Source organism: Alligator sinensis, unplaced genomic scaffold (assembly GCF_000455745.1).
Source record: "Alligator sinensis unplaced genomic scaffold, ASM45574v1 scaffold996_1, whole genome shotgun sequence".
In the NCBI taxonomy this organism is placed as follows: Eukaryota; Metazoa; Chordata; order Crocodylia; family Alligatoridae; genus Alligator; species Alligator sinensis.
The window spans coordinates 81398-104848 of record NW_005842581.1 but is presented as its reverse complement, the minus strand read 5'-3'; the positions used below and the strand labels follow the sequence as shown (position 1 = coordinate 104848).

The following is a 23451-nucleotide window of genomic DNA, read 5'->3' as shown; positions in this document are numbered from 1 at the left end:
CCTGCGGTGCGGGCGGGGGCAACAGTCTCGCAAGCTGTGTCAAGGCCACCAGCTGCAGTGCCGGCAGTGGCAACAGTCTCGCAAGCTGCGCCAAGGCCACCAGCTGCGGCGCCGGCAGTGGCAACAGTCTCGCAAGCTGCCCCAGGGCTAGGGCCCGCGGCACCAGCAATGGCAAAAGGCTCGCAAGCTGCCCCAGGGCCCGTGGCGCTGGCGTTGGCAAAAGTCTCGCAAGCTGCACCAGGGCTAGGGCCCGCGGCGCCGGCTGTGGCAAAAGTCTTGCAAGCTGCACCAGGGCTAGGGCCTGCAGCGCCAGCAGTGGCAAAAGTCTCTCAAGCTGCTCAAGGGCCTGCAGTGCCAGTAGTGGCAAGAGTCTCGCAATCTGCCCCAACACTGGGGCCTGTGGTGCCGGCAGTGGCAAGAGTCTCGCAAGCTGCTCCAGGGCCTGCGGTGCTGTCATTGGCAAGAGTCTCGCCAGCTGCCCCAGGGCCGGGGCCTGCGATGCCGATGTTGGCAAGAGTCTCGCCAGCTGCCCCAGGGCTGGGGCCTACGGTGCCGGTGTTGACAAGAGTCTCGCCAGCTGCCCCAGGGCCGGGGCCCATGGTGCCTGCGTTGGCAAGAGTCTCGCCAGCTGCCCCAGGGCCGGGGCCTGTGGTGCCGGCGTTGGCAAGAGTCTCGCCAGCTTCCCCAGGGGCGGGACCTGCTGTGCTGGCATTGGCAAGAGTCTCTCCAGCTGCCCCAGGGCCAGGCCTTGTGATGCCGGCAGTGGCAAGAGTCTCGCCAGCTGCTCCATGGCTTGCAGTGCCAGCAGTGGCAAGAGTCTCGCCAGCTGCCCCAAAGCCAGGGCCTGTGATGCCGGCAGTGACTAAAGTCTCAGAAGCAGTCCTAGGGCCGACTCCTGTGGCACCAGCAATGGCAAAAGTCTCAGACACTGCTCCTCATCCTACAACACTGGCAGTGGCAAAAGTCTCCGAAGCATCCCCTGTGCCTCGACCTGTGGCGCTAGCCATGGCAAAAGTCTCGGACACTGCCCCACAGCCTGTGGTGCCGGCAGTGGTAAAAGTCTCAGAAGCTGCCGCAGTACCTCGACCTGTGGCACTGGCAATGACAAAAATCTCCGAAGCTAGCCCAGGGCCTGCACCTGTGGTGCCAGCAGTGGCAAAAATCTCTGAAGCTGCCCCTGGACTTGGACCTGCAGAACAGGGTGTGGCAAAAAGCTCAGAAGCAGACCCAGGGCCTGGACCTGCAGTGCCAGCAGCAGCAAAAGCTTCAGAAGCTGTCTCAGGGCCTGTGGCACCGCCTGTGGCAAAAGGTGATGACACTTCAAAAGATGACAAAGCACGTGGGAAAAGCACCCACAAGAGCAGTGATAAAAATAAACAAGATGCAAAAAAAGCAAAGAAGAGTCGATCTAAATCTCTTTCCAGATCACGAAAGCGGAGAAAAAAGACAAGGTCACGCTCTACTTCTAGGCAGGTTACCTCTAAAAGAGCAAGTTCTAGGAGCAGGAACCTCTCAGATTCTCGGAAAAATCATTCTGCATCACATCGCAAATCCAGATCTCGGTCTGTTGAAAGAAGGGATCCCAAAGAGTCTTCAAGGAGATCAAGACACAGACACTCCAAGTCTTCTGATCATGATGGGTCTCGATCCCGGTCTGCAGAAAAAAGAGATCGTAATGAGTCTTTACGGAGATCCAGACGCAGACGTTCTAGATCATCTGAGCGCTACAAATCTAGGTCAAGATCTGTTGAAAGAAGAACTCGTGCAGACTCTCCATGGAGATACAGATGGAATCGTTCCAGGTCCTCAGATCGCTACAAGTCTAGATCAAGATCTGTTGAAAGACGAGGTCGAAGAGATTCCCCTTGGAGATACAGGCGCAATCGCTCCAGGTCCTCGGATCGCTCCAAGTCTAGATCCCGGTCTCTGGATAGAAGAGGTCGCAGATACTCTCCATGGAGGTATAGGCGCAATCGCTCTAGGTCTTCAGATCGTTCCAAGTCTAGATCCTGGTCTGTGGATAGAAGAGGTCGCAGAGACTCTCCATGGAGATATAGACGCAATCGTTCCAGGTCTTCAGATCGTTCTAAGTCTAGATCCCGGTCTCTGGATAGAAGAGGTCACAGATATTCTCCTTGGAGATACAGGCACAATCGCTCTAGGTCTTCAGATCACTCTAAATCTAGATCCAGATCTGTTGGAAGAAGAGGTTGCAGAGACTCTTCACGGAGGTCGAGACGTAAACGCTCCAGGTCCTCAGATCATTATAAGTCTAGGTCCAGGTCACTGGGGAAGAGAGATAGAAAGGAGTCTTCTCGGCGATCTAAACATAAACGTTCCAAGTCTTCGGACCGTTACAAATCTAGGTCTAGATCTGATGGAAAAAGAGGTTGCAGAGACTCTTCACAGAGGTCGAGACGCAGACGTTCCAGGTCCTCAGATGATCGTTACAAGTCTAGATCCAGGTCTGTGGGCAGAAAAGAGAGGAAGGAATCTTCACGGCGGTCTAAACGTAAACGCTCCAAGTCCTCTGAGCATTATAAATCTAGATCGAGATCTGTTGACAAAACAGGGGGCAAGGAGCCTTCACAGAGGTCTAAACATAGACGATCCAGGTCTTCAGCCCATTACAAATCTAGATCCAAATCTCTTGACAAGCGGCAGGGCAAAGTGTCATCACAGAAATCTGAAAGTAGACGCTCAAAGTCTTCTGAATGTGACAAACCTAGATCTAAATCTGTTGAAAAAATTGAAGGCCAGAAGTCTTCAGTAGAGTCCAAAAATAGATGCACTGAGCTTTCTGAAGGCCAAGAGTCAGGATCCAAATCTGTTGAAGAAATGGGAGGCCCAAAATCTTCATTGGAGTCTGAAGATAGATGCTCTGAGCTTTCTGAAGGCCAGGAATTGGGATCCAAATCTGCTGAAGAGGTGATGGGCCCAAAACCTTCATTGGAATCTGAAAATAGATGCTCTGAGCTTTCTGAAGTCCAGGAGTCAGAATCTAAATCTGTTGAAGAAACAGGGGGCCCAAGACCTTCAGTGGAGTATGAAAACAGAAGCTCTGAACACTCTGAAGGTCAAGAGTCAAGATCCAAATCTGTTGAAAAAATAAAGCACCAGGAGTCTTTGGTAGTGCCTGAAGCTAAACTCTTAGACTCTTCTGCAGGTGGTGAACCTAGATCTGTAGCTGTTGAAGAAATTCAGGAGCCTTTATTGAGAACTGAAAATACACACTCGGAGTTTCCTGTATGTGAAGGACTTAATTCTGAATCTGTTGAAAAAATAGAGGGCCAGCAACCTTTGACCTCTGAAAGTATGTACTCTGAGTTTTCTGAACACAATGGACCTAGATCTGAATCTGTCACAAAGTTAGAGAGCCTGATACCTTCAGTGGGGTCTGAAAGTATGCACCCCAAGTCATCTGAATGTGAAAGACCTATATCTAAATCTGTTGAAGAAATAGACAAACAGGAGCTTTCACTAAGCTCTGAAAATAGGTGTTCTGAACCTCCTGAGCACCACAAGTCAAGACCTAGTGCTGTTGAAAAAATAGCAAGTGAGGAGTCTTCCCTGAGGTCTGATAGTGTATGTTCTGAGCTTCCTGAATGTGACAGACGTGTACCCCAAGTACTTGAAAAAATGGAAAGCCAAGAACCTTTGCTGAAACCTGAAAGTAAACTCTCTGAATCTCCTGAACCTGAGAGAGCTAGATCTAAATCTGGTGATAAAAGTGAGAGTTGGGAGCCTTTAGTGGGGTCTGAAAAGTCTTCTCGCCAGATTTGGATTGTGCCTTGTGATGTTCAGAAAACAAAGGTACAGGAGACTTTCCTAAGGTCTGAAATCATATACTCTGAGTCTCTGGTGCCTGATGAACCCAAATCCAAATCTATTCAAATAACAAAGAGGCAGGAAGCTTTGCTGAGCTTGGAAAGTGGACCCCTTGAATCCTGTGAAGACATTGAACTGAACTCCAAGTCTGTGGATAAAATAGAGGAACGGGAGCTTTTGCTGAGCTCTGAAAACAGATCTCCTGAATCTGCTGAAGGCCCAAAACTGATGTCTGAATTTGTGGAAAAAATAAGGGAACAGGAGCTTTCCCCAGAGAGCAGAATCCCTGAATCTGGTGAAGGCTTTGAACCTAGATCTCAGTCTATGGGAAAAATGGCAGCTCAACAGTCTGCTCTGACCTCTGAGTGTAGACCCCTTGAATCTGGTAAAGACCTTGAGCTGAAGTCTGACTCTGTGAAAATCATAAAGGTATGGGAGCCTTTGCTGAGCTCGGAGAGGAAAGCCTTTGATTTTAGTGAAGGTCTCGACCTTACATCTGAAGCTATGGAGAGCATAGAGGCACAGGAGAATTTGTTGAGCTCTAAGAGCGGACCTCTGATGAAGAAATCTGGTGAAGGCCACAGTCTGAGGTCTCAGTCTTTGGAAAGCAAATTGGTACTGGAGCCTTCACTGAACTCTGAAAGTGGACCACTTGGATCTGATCAAAACCTTGAACCCAGATCCGAGTCTATGGAAAAATTAGAGGGACAAGAGCAATGGTTGAGCCCTAGGAGTACAGCCCTTGAATCTGTTGAAGGCCTTGAGCTGAGATCCAAGTCTGTGGAAATCCAGGAAGCAGAGGAGCCCTTGCTGAGGTCTGAGAGCAGACTCAACTCTGGTGAAAGTCTTGAACTGAGGTCTGAGTCTGTAGGAAAAATAGAAGTACAGGCATCTACCCTGAGCCTTGAGACTGGAATCCTTGACTCTAGTGAAAGCTTTAAACTAAGATCCATGTCTTTTGAAAAAATAGAGGGACAGGAAGTTGCTTCTGAGAACAGATCTCTTGAATCTGGTGAAGACCCTGAAACAAGGTCCGAGTCTGTGGAAAAAATCAAAGAGCAGGTGCTGTCACTGAGTCTTGAAAATAGACCCAAGGAAACCAGTGAAGGCCTGGAACCCATGTCTGAATTTGTGGAAAAAATAGAGGAACAGGCGCTGTCATTGAGCTCTGAAATCAGACCCTGGGAATCTGTTGAGGGCCGTGAACCCCTGTCAGAGTCTGTGGAAAAAATGGAGAGACAGATGCTGTCTCGGAGTCCTGAAAGCAGAATCTGGACATCTCATGAAGGCCTGGAACCCACGTCTGAGTTTGTGGAAAAAACTGTGGAACTGGAGTTGCCTCTGACCTCTGAAAGCAGACCACTGGAATCTGGTGAAGGCATTGAACTGAGACCTGTGTTTGTGGAGAAAATTGAGGAACAGGTGCCATCATTGTGCTTTGAAAGCAGACCTCTTGAATCTGGTGAAGGTCTTGAATCAAGGTCCAAGTCCATGGAAGAAATTGAGGAACAGCCACTGACATGGAGCTCTGGAAGGAAACCCATTGGATGTAGGCTTTTAGAGCAAAGTGGGGAACTAGGGCGGTCACTGAGCTCTGAAAGGAGACTCCTGGAATCTGGTAAAGGCCTTGAACCAAGGTCCAAGTCCATCGAAACTGAGGGACAGATGCCACATTGGAGCCCTGAAAGGAGACCCCTTGAATCTGGCAAAGACCTTGAACTACAGCGTGAATCAGTGGAAGAAATTGAGGAGAAGGGACCATCAGCAAGCCCTGAAAGCAGGCACCTTGATTCTTGTGAAAGTTTTGAGCTGTTGTCCCAATCTGTGGAAGAAACTGAGGAACAGACGCCACATTGGAGCCCTGAAAGGAGACTCCTTGAATCTGGTGAAGGCCTTGAGCTGCCATCTGAGTCTATAGAAGAAACTGAGGAACATGTCCCATCCCTGAGCCCTGAAAATCGACCCCTTGCATCTGGTGAAGGCTTTGAACTGCTGTCTGAGTCCATGGAAGAAATTGAGGGACAGGTGCCATCACTGAGCCCTGAAAGCAGACCTCATGAATCTAGTGAAGGCCTTGTTCTGCCATCTGAGTCCATGGAAGAAATTGAGGAACGGGCGCCATCACTGAGCCCTGAAAGAAGACCCCTTGAATCTGGGAAAGGCCTTGAGCTGCTGTCCGAGCCCATGGAAGAAATTGAGGCACGGGTGCCATCACTGAGCCCTGAAAACAGGGCCCTTGAATCTGGCACAAGCCTTGACTTGCCATCTGAGTCCATGGATGAAATTGAGGGAAAGATTCTGTCACTGAGCCCTGAAAGCAGATCCCTTGAATCTGGTGATGGTCTTGAACAAAGGTGTGAGTCCTTGGAAGAAATTGAGGAGCAGGCACTATCACCGGGTCCTGAAAGCAGACCCCTTGAATCTGGTGATGGGCTTCAGCTGCTGTCCAAGTCAGTGGAAGAAATTGAGGGACAGGTACTGTCACTGAGTCCTGAAAGCAGATCCCTTGAATCTGGCGAAGGTCTTGAACCAAGGTCTGAGTCAGTGGAAGAAATTGAAGGACAGGCGCTGTCACCAAGTCCTGAAAGCAGATCCCTTGAATCTGGTGAAGGTCTTGAACCAAGGTCTGTGTCTGTGGAAGAAACTGAGGAACAGGCACTGTCACAAACTCCTGAAAGAAGACCCTTTGAATCTGTTGAAGGGCTTGAATTGCTGTCTGAGTCTGTGGAAGAAATTGTGGGACAGGCATTGTCACTGAGCCCTGAAAGTAGATCCCTTGAATCTGGTGAAGGTCTTGAACTAAGGTCTGAGTCTGTGGAAGAAACTGAGGAACAGGGGCTGTCACTGAGTCCTGAAACCAGACCCCTTGAACCTAGTGGAGGCCTTGAGTTGCCTTCTGAGTCTGTGGAAGAAATTGCAGAACGGGCATTGTCACTGAGTACTGAAAGTAGATCCCTTGAATCTGGTGAAGGCCTTGAACCAAGATCTGAGTCCTTGGAAGAAATTGAGGAACAGGCCCTGTCACTGAGTCCTGAAAGCAAATTTGTCGAATCCAGCAAAGCTCTTGAAGTGCCGCCTGAGTCTATGGAAGAGATTGAGGGACAGGTTCTGTCACTGAGCCCTGAAAGCAGATCCCTTGAATCTGGGGAAGGCCTTGAACCAAGGTTTGAGTCCGTGGAAGAAATTGAGGAACAGGCGCTGTCACCAAGTCTTGAAAGCACAACCTTTGAGTCTGGTGAAGGCCTTGAACTGGCATCCAAATCCATGGAAGAAACTGAAGGAAAGACACTATCACTGAGCCCTGAAAACAGAGCTCTTGAATCTGGTGAGGGTCTTGAGCTGAGGTCTGAGCCTGTGGAAGAAACTGAAAGACAGGTATTGTCACCAAGCCCTGAAAGTGGACCTCTTGAATCTGGCAAAGGCCTTGAACTGCCATCTGAGTCTGTGGAAGAAATTGCAGAACATGTTCCATCACTGAGCCCTGAAAGCAGACCCTTTGAATCTGGGGAAGGCCTTGAACTGCCATCTGAGCCCACGGGAGAAACTGAGGAACAGATGCCATTGTTGTGCCCTGAACACAGATCCCTTGAACTGCCGTCTGGGCCCATGGAAGAAATTGAAGGAAAGGCACCATCCCCGTGCCCTGAAAGCAGACCACTTGAATGTGGTGACAGCTTTGAACTGAGGTCCCAGTCTGTGGAAGAAATTGAAGGACCAGAGTTGTCTCTGACCTCTGAAAGCAAGCCCCTGGAGTCTGATGAAGAACTTGAACTGTGGTCTGAGGCTGTGAAAATAAATGAGGAACAGGTGCTGTCATCAAGCTCTGAAAGTAGGCCCCTTGTTTCTAGCGAAGACCTTGATCTGCCGTCCGAGTCCATGGAAGAAATTGAAGGACAGGCACCATTACTGAGTCCTGAAAGCCGACCCTTTGAATCTGGTGAAGGCTTTGAGCCAAGGTCTGAATTTTTGGAAAAAAAGGGAGATGAACTATCACTGTGGTATGCAAGTAGAATCTCAGAACCCTCTGAATGTGACAGACACAGATCCAAGTCTGTAGAAGAAGTAGAGGGGCCTTTAGTGAGATCTGAAAGTAGGGGTTCCAAGTCTCCCGGTCGCCACAAGTCTAGGTCCAAATCTGTGCAAAAAGCAGAGCGCAAGATGTCTTCACGGAGATATAGACGTAAACGCTCCAGATCTTCTGATCACCACAAATCTAGATCCAAATCTGCTGAAAAAACAGAGAGCAAAGAGTCTTCACAGAGGTCTAGAAGTAAACGCTCAAGGTCTTCTGAGCGCAGATCTCATAAACATGATACTGAATCGCGTTCTAGACGGAATCGGTCCAAATCGGCAACCCGTAAAAGGCTATCAAGATCTAAATCTAACCATCGGTCTCGGACTCGTTCATTATCCCGTTCAAGGCACAGAAAAAAGTCTCAATCAAGATCAGCGTCAAGAAAGAGGCAGTCTTTATCTAGAGAGAGGCGGAAAAGATCTCAGAGAAACAGATCAAGGTCTGCAGATAGGAGGAAGAGGAGGTCAAATTCAAGAGATCTCCGAGTCTCGCTCAGGTTACGGTCTAGGAGTCGATCGCCTCTTCGTTCAAAACGGTCTAGATCAAGGGGAAGAAGACGGAGCGCTAGTAGGTCACCGATTCGAGCAAGGAGATCAAGATCATCTGGGAGAAGAAGGGGTTACAGCAGATCACCTGATCGCCGAAGGTCCAGGTCCTCTGAAAGGTCACCTAAACGTCTTACAGACTTGGGTAAGTAATGTTCTTACTTTCCATCAGCTTCATAGCCCCATGCTATTATCCCATTAAAAACTTTATTTCTATTTCTGTTTGCAGTAGTAAATTTAAACTGGTCTTAAATTAACCCCCAAGCATTCATCCGGCATTTTTCCTAAGTAAAAGGCAATTACTCGAATTGACTTATTTTTAATAAGATTTTCAGTTGCAGTGAGTAAGTGTTTATAAAGAATTAAAAAGTATAATTTGATTCCAAGTCCAGTAGAAAAATGGAGAGGGGCAAAGCCTATTTTGATTGGTTCTGCCAACCCTGCTGTTTTGAGGAATGCAACTGAAGTTAAAAAAAATCTGGATGCAGAGATCTGTCTGTGTATTATAACTTTTTCAAGAGTTTTTTTGTAGGACTTTGAATTACCAGATGTCTCAAATGTTAGTCAATGAAGCTGAATCATATTGACAAACATAGAACTAAGTTTTAAGTGAACAAGTAGACTACTAAGAATCTCTTCCCTTCTCAGTTTGGAGCTTCCATACTTTCAGTGTCTAAAGTATTTCTTCAGGTGCACTAAAATGGTGGATTAATTTAAATTAAGGCAATTTAAATAATTGATTTGAAGCAGTTTTCCATATGCACTTCAGTTAGTTTCTGAAGGAAAATGCAAGTACATTCTCGTTGGTTAATATAACCTTTTAACCTTTGGAATGTACTGATTTACAACTCAACTGGACTTCTTACTATTTGGTGTAAATGGTTTTGTTAGCTAGGAAAGGTACATTACTATACCTCACTAAATATATTTATTGGATTTAATGTCACTTATTAAATATGGTAGAAAGTGATGAAAATGTACTGTATTTATTTGCATACTGCACACACCTTTTCTAATAAAAATTAATGGTCTAAAATCAGAGTCCATGCATTAAGTGAGAAAACTGATTTCTGTGCCAGAATGGAGGCATGGGAATGCTGGAATGGTTGCCAGGGCCTAAGCTCAGTTCGTAGCTGTATGGAAGAGTGTGGGGTTGGAATCCATTTGGCAAGGGTCACTTCCCTGTTCTTGCTGCTCCATAGCTAGGGTTTCAACCCTCTCACAGTCACTGCCAATTTGACTAGCTTTTGGTTGAGTATCAAGGGAAGGGAGAGCAATGGTTACAAGTGGCCTCTGTTCTTGCTCCATGCTAACATTCAGCTGTGGTGGAGCTATGCTGTGGCAGGTAAAATCTTGTTTGTATTTTTTCCTTTTATTTTGCCATCCCAACCAAGGTCTTATGGGTGATGGGAGGAGGTGTTGCTAACTTCATGCTTATGATTTGTCATCTAGCTACACTACAATTGTACCTGGAATTTAATTAAACATAGATGAAAGAATATAATTTTTGTTTGTTAAACAAAACAACATATATACAATTGTATTGAAATTTGGGAATATATCTAATTGGAGCTCATTTTGGGAAAACTGGTGAAACAGAAACAAGAGGCCTCCCAGGTGAGCTCATTGGATTATTCTAATGAGTTGTGTGATGATACTTTCTGGAGTCAGTGACTGCGTCCCCATCCTCTGATAATTTTACTGGTCTCTTGTACCCAGTAGCACAGCCATAAAAACTCCTCCAAAGGATCAGGCCAGCACATGATGCGCTGTGCCATATTTATAAAGTTTGACCTTAAAAGTTGGATGTTTTTCCCAATTCTTTCTACATATAGAAAACTGTGTAGTCTTATCACTCAAATGTTTTTGTAGAAGCTCATGGATTCACCATTTTTGTTTTTTCAGAAATACTTAAATAACTTAGAAGTAGAAGCCTTACAAACTGTATTGAATTCTGTTTTCATTTTCAGTGGGTTTATATTTAAAAAGAAAAAAAAAAGTTTAGTATTATTTTAAATTACAAAATAAAAGTAATCCATTTAAAATTCTTTTTGCTTTATTTTAAATGTATTTTTATCAATGCTACATAAATACCTGAACTTTCAATGTAAAAAGTATAAACAGGAAAAAGCTGGCACTTTGGGTGTCATGTTTCAGGCCCCCTGAAATATGTCAATGCCTAGATTTCTATGCCTAGAAATCATAAAGAATGGAAGAGGTGTGTGGGTGTGTAAATAGTTTAAAATACAGTATTCTGCTTTTCCTTCAGAATATTTTTTTCAGAATATTATTTTATTTTTGTTTGGTCTAATGGAAAAACTGCTTTAATGCTAAAAATCAGCTCTGTAATCAAAGCTTCACATTATATTTTAGAGTCTGTTTAAGTCCACTAATTAAATTTTAATCTTCTTATAGACAAGGCCCAGCTACTTGAAATAGCCAAAGCTAATGCAGCTGCCATGTGTGCTAAGGCTGGTGTCCCATTACCACCAAGCCTGATGCCTATTATAGCTCCAGCAAAGAAGGAAGACAAAGATACTCAGAAGTCAGCAAGGGACACTCTAAAAGAGCTCACTGAGGTAAGGAAGAATATTAAATACAAAAACAGTTCATTAGCTGGTGTTCTCAGTAACTAGATATTTGGTCAAACCTAATTGTATATACTCATTTTTCTCAGGGAAGTCTGCTTCTGCATGAAGGCTGCAGGATTAGGCCTCAACTGTTAAGTCTTTGTTTTCTACATATATAAATCTTGAACGTTTGATGTTTTTCTTCCTATAGCTGTCAGTTGCTTTATATATAGTTTCTTAAACTAAAAGCAGTTTTATACTACTTCAATTCTTTGGTCAAATTTTTAACCTTTTCTAAATATACTCGTCCTCTAGATCAGTGGTTCTCAACCTTTTTTGTACTGAGACCTATTGGTCAATATAGATGGCTCGTCCCGAGCCACACACCTCTGGCCCTGCCACTGCCTGACCCACAGTCCTTCCCCACCCCGCCAGGCCACGCTGGGGCCCCTCACTCCTGACCAGCAGTCCCCTGCTCCCCCCTGCTGGTGGGGGCCCCCAGCTGCCCCCATCCCGCTTAGACTGGAGTGTGAGCTGTGAGCGCTGCCCCGTCCCACCCTGAAGCAGTGAGTGTTGCACCCCTGCGTGTATGGGCACCAGAGATGTGGGCTTTTCTGCAGAAAATTTTCCACTGCTTTATTTTTCCATGGGAAATTTTTCCATTTCTAAAAATTCATTGTTTTATAACATTCATTAGTAACGATGAATGGATGCCAATACAATATTAGGCAAGCTTAGCAGTTTCAAAGTTGTAATTAATGTTTTTCAGGTGATTCTCCCTAGGAAGTGTGTGAGAGAGTACATGTATGTTTTATTGATTTGTAAACTGAAGGGTAAATACACTCACATAATAATCCAATCCAAAAATCAAGTTATGAATTCACCTAATTGGCTGTGCAAGTCAAATCAAAACCAGATCTAAAATTTTATTTCGTCTTAGATTGCAAGTGAAAGCAAAACTAAAACTGTGATTAATTTTTGTTTCACTTTCTGTTCAGCAAACATACAGAGCAATGTCTCATTTCTTTTCTTGAGTTGGGGAAATTGGAAGTGTTGACATAAGATCTGTTAGTTTTTTTAGTGCTTTTGGTTTGAAGTAGTCATCATAATGCCTAAGCAGAAAAAAATAGTGTGTGGCATCATTGTAGTGAAGTTCAAGCCACTGAAGGAAGGAAGAAAGTTGGTAGATGTAAATATTGCGGGCAGGAGTATGCTAACAACGCAACAAGAATGAAGAAACATTTAATAACATGTAGAAACTGTCCTGAAAGAGTTACAAGCCATATACAGAAATCTAATACAACCAAGTGGTGGAACAACATCATCTGAGAAAAGTCTACTTCAGGAATCCTATGTAAGTAAACAAATTAATATGTTAAACAACACAGTATAGACTAGCATCTATGCTGTTTTAAAACATTATAATTTTAAAAGTTGTTAATTCAACTCTGGACTATTATTTATTTATTTATGTAAAATATTTGTATCCTGCTTTTCTGCTTGCACTAAGCACCCAAAATGGCTTATGCTTAACACAATTTAAAAAAAAATTGCATTATAGATAAATAGTTAACTATTTCAACCCAGCAGAGTGAGCTTAGTCCTCTGGCCAGTGACAGAGGCCAGATTATGCTTCCCTTTGGCTCTGCAGTCCCAGGGCAACTGAGCAGCAAGTTGAGCAGCAGAGTGGTGTTCTTTCTGTCAGGGAGGGGGGAAGCAAGCTCCCTGCCGCTTCTCCTTCTCCTTGTGATGGATGAGGCCAAACTAGAATAGGCTGAAATAAAAATCTTTTCCCCCTTTTGTTGCAGGAACTTGGTAGCTCAAGTGAAATAGCAGATTTGCAAAGAATGGAAAATGAAAATGTTGAGCTGCCAGGTCTGGAGGAAGAAGCAGCAGGATCCTCACTTTCAAGATCCCTGTCACCAGATACGCGATCCACCATGAGTAGCTGTTCAAGACAGTCAAGCTTTGTATCAAGCTTTGTGGACAAAATGTCAAAAGAAGATCAAGAAAAAGCAGATGAGACATTAGCTCGAGCTATATTTGCGAGTGGTACACCTCTTTCCATAACTGAAAATCAATACTGGAAGGAACATTACAAACTAATTTGCCCATCATATACGTTACCATCATGTTATCACTTATCACATTGTCTCTTAGATAGAGAGTACGACAGAGTTCAAACAATGAATATTCAAAGGTTTGGTCAAGCAGAATCACTGACTCTGATGTCAGATGGATGGACTGATATACACGGAAACCCTTTATTGAACATTATGTTAGCAACACCAGAACCAGTATTCCTGAAAGCAATTGCTACTAAATCATCTCCTCATACAAGTGAATACATAGCCAAATTACTGAGTGAAGAGATTGAAAGTGCAGGTCCCTCCAAGGTACAAGCCCTTGTAACTGATAATGCGAGTAACATGAAAGCTGCATGGCAAATATTAAAGTCCAAGTATCCTCATTTAATAATATTTGGCTGTCTTGCTCATGGGTTGAATCTTCTGGCAAAGGACATAGTAAGTGTGAATACAATGAAGACAATACTGGCAAACTGCAAATCGATTGTGAAGGTATTCAACAATCATCATGTTGCTAATCAGACTTTAAAGAAATTACAGAAAGAGAAGCAGGGGAAGGAAAGTGCACTTCTATTGCCAGGAGAAACTAGATGGGGCTCAGCTACAAAGTGTTTACAAAGTTTGCTGCGCACAAAGAACTGTTTGCAGTGTGCTTCAGTAGATGACACAGTATCCCAGATTATTCCCATGAGCATTCGGAAGCAGATTCTCGACAACGACGTGTTCTGGGTTCGAGTTCAAGGAGCATTCAATTTGCTACTGCCAGTTTCAGTGGCTATCAAGAAACTTGAAGGAGAAACACTAAGCCTTTCAAATATTCCAGAGATATTCAGACAACTGAATAAAAACCTAATTGAGCTATTGCCTTCTTCACCTCTATCCAAAAAAGAAGTAGTAGTAGTAAGACAAATGTTTACTAAGAGATCTGAGTTTTGCTCTCATCCTGTTCATCTGGCAGCAAACCTTTTGGATCCTCAACACAGAGGACAACATTTATCAGAAGTTGAATTATCTATTGCTCTCGATACAATTATGGAAGTAGCTAAGAATATCCCCAGCGTGGACGAAATAGCCGTGATGACAGACATTGCTGAGTACCGCGCAAAAGAAAAACTTTGGAGCAAAGACATCATTTGGCGGGCAGCAGAGAATATATCTCCTCTCACATGGTGGAAGGGATACTGTAACACCCGACCGTTGTCCAGGATTGCTCTAAGGATCCTAAGCATTCCACCAACAGCAGCTGCTTGTGAACGGAACTGGAAGGCAAAAAAGAGGAATAGACTAACACATGAACGCACCGCTAAGCTTGTTTCCATTTCTCAAAATCTCTTGCTTTTGGAGAATCAGTCAGAAGAACAATTAGTGAAGAAGATGCAGTGTGATGATGATAAGCTGCCCGTGCCCATAGACTCATTGGTAAAACCATCCTTTAGTGAAAGAGAATGTGGTTCAAGTAGTTCTGAATCAGATTTGTCTCAGTCTGATTCCGAAATGGAACTAACAAGTAGTGCAAGTGATTCTACAGATAGCGACAGTGAAACTAGAGGTGCTGCGATGACTTCAGTGGAAGAGAGTTAAACTCTGTTGAAGTAGATGAGTGGGCAACCATGGCATGTCATGCACAGTTCTTTGGGTGTGCTAAAATTAGTGTCAACAGTTTTCAGTGCCTTCATTTTTTTTCCCCTAAATTTAAACAAGCATGTAAGGGAAGTACATGCTACTGTGTATTGTCTTTAGATTTTTACAGGTATTCCAATAAAATAATTTCTTTCCACATAAAGCTTTGAATTTATTTGAATATAACATTTAAACCACGTTAAGTGTGCTGTATTGAATTTTTTTCCTAATCAAATATTTCTGTTCAAATATTTGTGGCTATTGGGACATAAAATTAACATGGGGGTACTTATTTTAGTTTTGTTTACTAAATATAAGTCCAATAAACCTGCTAAATCAGATCTCACTCTGTTTAGGGCATTGGAAAATTTTCCGGAAAACCCACATCTCTGATAGGCACCAGTCCAGGCACGCAACACCCTGCCACGAAGGACTACCCCACCCCTCTCCACCGCTGAAGGGCCAGGCGCCTTCCCCCTTTGCAAATATTTTTGTGACCCACTGGTTGAGAAGCACTGCTCTAGATTTTGATGGAACTTTTATACATATGTTTACGGACATAATTTGCTCATTAAATTTGACTCATCAATTCCAGTGTAATAAGCTTTTGTTTTCACATCATAAAAAAACAAACAAACTTTCCGCCTGGTTTCTTGTGTTATAAAGAACTTCATGTGGTATGATATACATGACAAAATATTGCTGGAAGATCATTGAGCACATCTACACCCAAAATTCTTTACTGCCAGTAGTTAGTCTCTCTCTGCCAAGTTGAATGAAACTTGGTTGAAGGTATACTTGGACTTTCCTGTTCCTTCAGCTGCCTGCCATGGTCCAGCCAGCAGCTGACACTAACAGGATACACTTCAAGTTCTGGCAGTGCAGCTGCTGTAGTAGGTACGGGTGCTTTGGCAGCCTGGCTCAACACAGGCATGTGTAGGTATTATTGCTGTCCAGTTTCTGATTTCTGGGATTTCTTTAGCTTTCACATTTGCATGGGGGTGAGGGAGGAACTGGGTAGGAGAAGAAACCTATTGGTGATGCTGTTTGACACTTTAAAAATTCACAGCCCTGGGACTTAAGCTTGCTTGTAGAATTAAATTTAAAAACTTGTGAATTTAGAATTAATTAACACTTCAGCATCTTTTACAAGTGTGTTGATTCCTTCCCCCACCCTCCCCCCATGACACAGTAGAAATGCAGGGTACTATCTTCCTAATGTGCTTCAGCCTTCACTTGGAGGGACCTGATACAGAAATAGTAGCAGTTTCCAGGTCTGATCAGTATTTGGTTTCTTCTAAGACTGCCATTCCAGCACAGCAATCAAATTGTAAATGATTTATGCTTTTGACTGATGTGGAACTGAACCAGTGACTTGTGTTATGGAATCATTCACATAGAAGTTTTCCCAAGTTTGTTGTAATGTATTAGTGAAGCATTGTCACACAGAAATACCCATATTATTGTTATTGTTGTTATTATTCCTGTCACTGCAGCAAGACATCATGTATTGTTTTGGTTCACCCTGTCATTTTTATTATTCTTAAAATTTGTTTCAAATCAATATCATTCTAGATACCTTGGAGAAAATGTAAACAAATAGCTCAAGCAGATATATAAGTTGATAAAGATTTTTTGTGGTTAAATGCGACTGTCAGTTTTTGGGGAAAATGTCTTTTCTCTCATAGAGCAGCCAGACTAATCCCGCCTTTCCAAAGGTATCTTTAAATTATTACTTGAAAGAGAAACAACTTGGGCTGTCATGTAGACTTGTTGCAGCTACTTTCCCATTTTGGGCCCAGACAAAAAATGGTCAAATTGCAGTATGTTAAAAGTGGTCAAAGGTTTACTGTGATGCAGCTGATGCACAGTAACTTTGTGATTACATCTTTATCCTGTCATGAGTGAAAGTTAAGTCATGAAATTTCTCTCTCTCATATTCAGGGGTAAACTGCCACAGTTTAACCACAAGGTAGAGTAGGCAGATGCACAGTTACTGTCAACTATATTGTGGCAAGCATCTTCTCACTGTTAACCTGTTTCAGATCATTTGCCCATGCCTTTATTTTACATTTTGAACGAGACTAGCATTGAATGAAAAATTAGGAGTCTTCTGTTCAGTTTTCTTCCTAGCAGCTGACTGTTTCAGAAAAGTCCCAGTCTCATTGAAGCTTTTGCTTTGGCAAAATCTCTGTACTATTGATGAAAACCAGTAACTGACTATAGGCTTTGGGTTGTTCCTTTTCCAGTTACCTTGTGTCTGTGTTCTTTTTAGGCTAACTAAATAAATGAGTTGCTGATGTTGCTGATTGTTTAAGATTTAACTATGGTGCCCAAAGATCCTGTAAAGGACAGCAACCCAACTATGATAGTTACCATGCAATTACCTACAGATACAATCCCTCTTGAAGAGTTTACAGCTTAATTCCTGTATTCTACAACTTACTCCAGACAGCTTGTTTGATTATAGTAGGGCTCTGGATGGCTATATGAATTTATTTGGAACAAGTTTCAGGATCAGCACCAAACTAAGATGGGCGTGCTTCAATAAATGTGCGCTGTGTAGAAAGGTGTTATTAGCATAGCATTTTACTTAAGAGTTCTCTAAATCAGTGGTTCCCAACCTCTTTTTTACTGCAGTGCAGCGGGAGCGAGACAGGGCATGCAGAGCCGGCTGCCTCCCTCCTGGGGCTCCCCCACCACCTGGCTTTAACCCTGGAAGCTCAGCTGTGACTTGGGAAGCTGCTCACCTGGCAGAGGGGGATCTGTGTCGGGGGTTTGTGCTACGGCAGCCAGTGGTTGGGAGCCTGTGCTCTAAATCATCTGCCCTACCCTTTATAATTCTTTTATTTTGGATTATGTTGGCGAATTTGTTAAATCTTTTTAAATATTTTTGTTGAAAAATCTGTTTTTCTACAAAAATAGAACCTTTCCCTGTTCCAATGTTCAGACTGGTTAAGAGCTGCTTTTTGTTTCCTTCAGAAATGCAAAAAGATTGCACAGAGCACGGATGATGTGATAGTGAACAAACCTCATGTTTCTGATGAAGAGGAGGAAGAGCGCCCATTTTATAATCATCCCTTTAAACTCAATGAACCCAAGCCCATTTTTTTCAACTTAAGTGTAAGTACTCTTACCTATTAAAGAAAACAAATTTTGATTTTGTTTCTTGGCAAAGTAGTGCAGATAATTATGCAGAAACAAAATTCACTGACAAGTAATACTTATCTATTTTATTACAAAATATTTCTTACTATTTTTATCTTAAAGTGGACTGGCCTATGGAGTTACATTAATTAAAAAAAATTGGGAATACTTGCTTGAATGTTGACATGAGACAGATTTAAAATCCAGTAAAATCTGGCCATGCTTTTAGCAAATGATTTTATATACATCTATCTATCTATCTATCTATCTATCTATCTATATAGATACATAGAGATAGATAGATAGATAGAGATAGAGATTGTCTGTCTGTCTGTCTGTCTGTCTGTCTGTCATATAAAAAATATGATCTCTTGCTATATAATGTGAGATCTGGTTAATTAAAACTGATATATTTTAAACATTGACTTTTGTTTGTATAACTAATACTTTTAAGAGATCAGAACTGACATTTTTTTAAATCCTATTTTTTCATAATTTATATGGTTGTATTACTTTTTTCTACATATTCAGCTTAGATATGGAGAATAGAGTAGTCTATCTTACTATTGATAAATGTTAGCAAGATGTTGTAAATGCTGCTGGAAAATATTCCTCTACAAGCACCGTGTTTCACTGTATTTTTTTTAAATGTACAAAAATGTATTTACAATTGCCCAAATTTGGAGCCTGAATTTAGCTGTCAGTATGACTTGACAGTTCTTTTATATCTGGTACTGCAATAGGTCTTCATCTCTAATTTTTGAATTGGAGGCGGGTGGGTAGTGTGGGGAGAAGCACCATCAGTCATGGAGTCAGTCAGCAAAGAATTAAGTGCTGTTTTTTCTGGGCATTTAGCATTGGCTGTTACTAACTTTGCCAGGCACTAACTACTTTCACAGATAGTTTTCATGCAGCCTGTCTACTTCAAGCTGACTTACATTGGAAAATTTCAGTTGATTCTGAGCATGTGGCTAGGGGGAAAACATTGTTTTGCACATGATATATTTTTTTTAAACTTAGGAAATTTCTTTGAACAGCTTTAGTGTCCACATTGTTTGAAGCAGGGATTGGAATTTGGCTGGATATGGCCTCTGTGTCAGGGATATGCATTATTGTCCTTATCCAAATCTATCTCAATTTTGGAAAGTACAAATCTATTAGTGGTGCACTGCTTATTGGACCGGTAGTGATAAAAGGGAAATATACATTATTGGCTATCAGCTTTTTTTGGCCATTATAGCTGGTAATGTTCCATGATAAATTTAAGTAATGCCTTCTGGCTAGGGATCCTGGATGCCTGAGTTCCCTCTTGCCTGTGGGGCCCGGGCCCCTGGATGCCTGGGTTCCCTTGGGAAATGGCGGGTTTCTATTTGCAGGCGTCATTCTGGCTTGCAAGGGGTACTGCTTGGGACTGCCGGAGCGAGATGCAGGGGATTCTGCATACATGTGCATAGCCACACACATGCACATGGCTAGGAAAACAGCCGGGTAGTGTGGAGAGCAGCTCCCTGAAGCTTAGTCTATGCAGGGGGGAAAGGGCGTGGGGGGGTGGGGGGGGCAGATTGAGGCCCCCACAGTAGAGGCTGAGGGTGCGGCAGGGGCTGGGGGTGCTGCCCAGCCAGGGGGGTGTATGGGACCTGAGGCAGGGAGCATGACAGAGCCACAAGAGACTTGTCAGGAGGTGTGGGGAGGGCAGCTCCCTGCCCTTGAGCATATCTGCTGGGTGAGACATGGGGAGGACCTTCCCCCCTCCCCCATATTTGTTCACAGAGTAGATGTGGGCTACTTGCTGTGGGTTGGGGCTCTCCGTTCTGCTGCCATTCCCTCGGAAGCCCTGTGCCGGCTGCGTGCCCCCTGTCAGTGGGGGGCACTGAGTTGTACTTTCTGCTGCTGGGCAGGGCACTGAGTTGTACTTTCTGCTGCTGGGCAGGTAGGGGACGCACGGCTGGTGCGTGGCACCTGGGGCAAAGGTAGCAGAGTGGAGAGCCCTGAGGCCACAGTGGGCAGCCCTCTTTCTCCCTTGCCCTGCTTGTCTCTGGTCTTCTCCAGCTGTTGGGGGGATGAGGGGTATGCTTTAATTAGAGCAGCTCTGAGAGCCATTCTAATTAAAGTGCCGCAGTGTCTTGTCTCAGTAGTCCTGCACTTAAAAATGGTCAAGGTGTGGTGCTTGAATTAAAACTCATTCGATGAGGTTTAGTTCAAGCACCTCCACTTCCATTTTTAAGTGCTGGGACACTGACGCATGTGATGCCGGAGGCTGCTGGAGTGCACCAAAAAAAAGGTTTATTTATGTCAGTATGTTTTAAAGCACTGAGATAAATAAACCTTTTTTTTTTTTTTTTTTTTTTTTGGCATGCTCCAGCAGCCTTCTGTGTCACATGCACAAATCGATTATCAGATTGGTATTGGCCAATGTGGCTGGTTAATAATTGGCTATCAGTATCGGCCAGGAAAATCTGTATCGGTGCACCCCCAAAATCTATATTTTTATAAAGTAGATATATAACAACATATATTATAATGTAAATAGCATATGGCTTTATACTTCATAAGACTCTGGGAAATTTGAGACTCCTGGCACCCTGGGGTGGGGGCACTGTAGGCTTTTGACTGTGTAGAGTTTTTTGTTTGCCACAAACCTGACCACATCTGTTACATTCTTTAACCTTTACCTTTCTCAGTCCTGTGCCTGATGCTTCTCTCAGCATATTCCTTGCCTCCCAAGTCTTTCATCCCAGTCTCCTTGTCCAGACGGTTCTAGTCTCCCCCTGCAGTCTCGCTGTCTGTTTGTCTCTTGTTGCATAATTTTCTTTCAATCCCATTCTTCCCCGGACCTTCTCCTTGCTTTATTATTTTTGTCAGGCCGACTTAGTTCTCCCCTTTTCACTGTAGTGCCTTGTCAGTTCTGTTTGCTGCCTTCCCTTTCCCTCTCCGGTCATTTCCTAGGCACACACGCCCATGTCCAGCCAGATGTAGCCTCCTTTCCCCTAGCTTAGTTTCGGTTTTGTCACTTTTTTCTAATGTGTTATGAGGCTCTGAAGCTACAGCTTCACAGAACTATTTGCATCTTCCTTCAAAATAAGGTGTTTGCATTGGTCTGATCAGGAGAGCAGTTATAATAATTTTCATCCATTTAACACCTCTACTCCCAGGAATTCTAAAACCTTTATGAAGTTATTGGGAGGAGAGGGCAGTAGATCTGCCCATATGCCACTAAACATGTGAAACAAGGAGTTAGTCTCTGAATTTTCGAAGTCTTTTGTTTTCTTTCTGTAGGGATGAATGGGGTAGTTATGTAGAATGTCTGTTTCTTACAGACCTCTAAATTTGATACAAAAGAGAAGTTTGAAAGTGTGCTTGGAAGCTCAGCATTTATAAAATGTAATAATGCCTGTACCATAGATGAATTGGAGGGGGGACTCTGGAGTAGCACATGTTCCCCCCAGGTTTCTGCGCTAATAGTGAGGTGTGCGGCTGCAGCCCAGCCAGAGTCAAGATCTTCCAGTATCAGGGGGTGCTGGTGGCACAATTTCTGCAACAATAGCAGGGTGCAGGGATGCAGTCCAGCTGGAGCTGGGGCCTGGCAGCAGTGAGGGTGGCACCGCAGAGTTGTACCCCACCACTGTCAGTACTTACTTATGCATTGTCTGTGGTCTGTACGAAACACAGCACAGCATCGCATCTTAATTATTACATTCGATTTTTCTTTCAGAAGACTCCTGCCATTAAACCAGCACCAACACCAAAAAATCAGGTCACTTTGACAAAGGAGTATCCTGTCTCATCTGGGTCTCAACACAGAAAAAAAGAAGCGGATAGTGTCTATGGAGAATGGGTTCCAGTTGAGAAAGGAAAAGAAGAAAGCAAGGATGATGTTTTCCCGAAACTACCCCCTGGACAGGTAGGAAAGGAAAATAGCTTTTTATTTTACATTTAAGAAAGCTTTCAAAGGCCTAATCTGGGATCTAGGTGTAACGTTTGTAAAGGAATTGTTCATGGTATTTGCCCTTTTAATGACTAAATCAGGTAACAAGTTGCCCTTTTGGAGGTAGTAGCAATGCCCATAAGAGAGCATTGTTAATGAAAGCTGCGTGTAATCAGCCATTGCAGTTCCTTTTCTCCTCCAGACTCCTAGATTTTGCAGGATTTAACTTCCCTTAGAAATTAAAACTGTCCATCACAGTGCTGTCCAGCTTCAAAGTAGCCAGGAGCCACATGTCCCACAGGCTGCCAAACACAGGGGCAGTATTAGCAGGGGCCACAGGCACCCGTCTTCATGTCCCACTTATGTACTTGTGCACACGTGTGTGGGTGGGTGGACACTCCCTTACCTTGCTGCATTGCTGGTACATTGGGTGCTCCCCCATGTGGTGCAGAACCCTACCTTACCTTTAGGTCCCTGCAGGCTGTCCTGTGGCATTGCTGCATGGGCACTCTGGGCTGCCGGCACCACAGACTGTGCTATGCCATGTCATGTTCTTTGGTACCATGGGTGGGGGCATGCAGCAGAAACCAGAGGAAGGGGGAGCCCTGAGACACTCTCTTCCCCTCCCCCTCCAGCTACTGCTGCAGCCAGAGTAATAGGGCAGTGGTGGCTGTGTGGGAGCCCAGGGACTGCCTGTTAATCCCTCGTGGGCCACACGTGTCCTGTGGGTTGCCACTTGGACAGCCCTACTCTATCATTTCCAGCTTCACAGATGCATGCTACCAAGTTCATTATCTTGAATTGGAGAACCTGAAATCTAAAACAGTAGTTCTAACATTTGGTAAGCTATTTGTAACAGTTGCATTGACTTGAAATGCAAGTAGTTTTTAATACTGCATCAACACTGAATACTTCTGCTCATTTTTTAGTTTTACAGCTATATTTCCCTATTGCTTTGTGAAGGATGACAGAGCATGAAGATGAAATTCTTTATTTTTTGATTAGTCAAAAAAACACATTTTTAGTTTATGCATTTTTAGTTGAAGCAAATTTCGTTTCTTGTAATAGTATCAAGTACATCAAACATTTCTTCTTCCTTGATGATATCCCTTCATTCCACCTAAGAGAGAATGGCTCCAATGGCTAGCAAAACAAAAGCACAGATTTTGAATTCACGTTGATACAGAAGCATCCTTTGAGCAATTAAGTGCATATTGTGTTTGAAGGGGTGTAGGTTGTAGCCGTGTTCGTCTAAGGACATAGGCAGACAAGGTTCCTTGGGTGAATCTGATATCTTTTATTAGACCAACCCAAATGGTTGGAGAATAGTTATTAAGCAAGATTTCAGGTTCAAAAACCCTTCGTCAGGCTAAGGAAGTTTCAGCAGTTGGTGTGTGCTCTTCCTGGATGGAATGAAAAGTAAAGAAGCCAACGGCTGGGCTGGTATGCATGCAAAACAGGTAGTCAGTGAAAATGTAGATTGAGGAGTCAATGGGTGAGAGACAGGTGTGGGGGGGAAGAGAGAGAGAGAGAAGGGGGATGAAAGTGGAGAGATACCCGGGAAGTCAGATGTCAGGCAGGTTATAATGTGTCGTAAATCCAATGTCTATATTTATTCCATGATTTTTAGTATCCAGGAGGTTGATGAAGTGGA

General features: G+C 43.7%; 2 protein-coding genes across 10 annotated transcripts in view; both read left to right on the top strand.

Annotated features, from left to right (window-relative positions):
* Positions 1–151, top strand: part of LOC112551738 (protein MLP1 homolog) — a 17558-nt gene extending 17407 nt beyond the window's left edge. Inside the window, exon 4 of the mRNA XM_025214437.1 lies at positions 26–151. Coding sequence (XP_025070222.1) covers positions 26–151 — 126 coding nt within the window. The remainder of the gene's footprint in view (positions 1–25) is intronic.
* Positions 8–23451, top strand: part of SON (SON DNA binding protein) — a 53655-nt gene continuing 30211 nt past the window's right edge. For 4 of the 9 annotated variants that reach the window (XR_003096045.1, XM_025214409.1, XM_025214411.1 and 1 more), the window contains exons 1-4: positions 8–8593; positions 10864–11027; positions 17708–17848; positions 21585–21773. Coding sequence is in view for 8 of the 9 variants with exons in the window: in XM_025214409.1 (XP_025070194.1) it covers positions 169–8593; positions 10864–11027; positions 17708–17848; positions 21585–21773 (8919 nt within the window). In the remaining variant the exon portion in view is untranslated. Of the gene's footprint in view, positions 8594–10863; positions 11028–11125; positions 11170–15081; positions 17093–17365; positions 17454–17707; positions 17849–21584; positions 21774–23451 lie in introns of those variants that run through there. The other 5 variants (XM_025214410.1, XM_025214412.1, XM_025214414.1 and 2 more) reach the window with 4 other exon arrangements.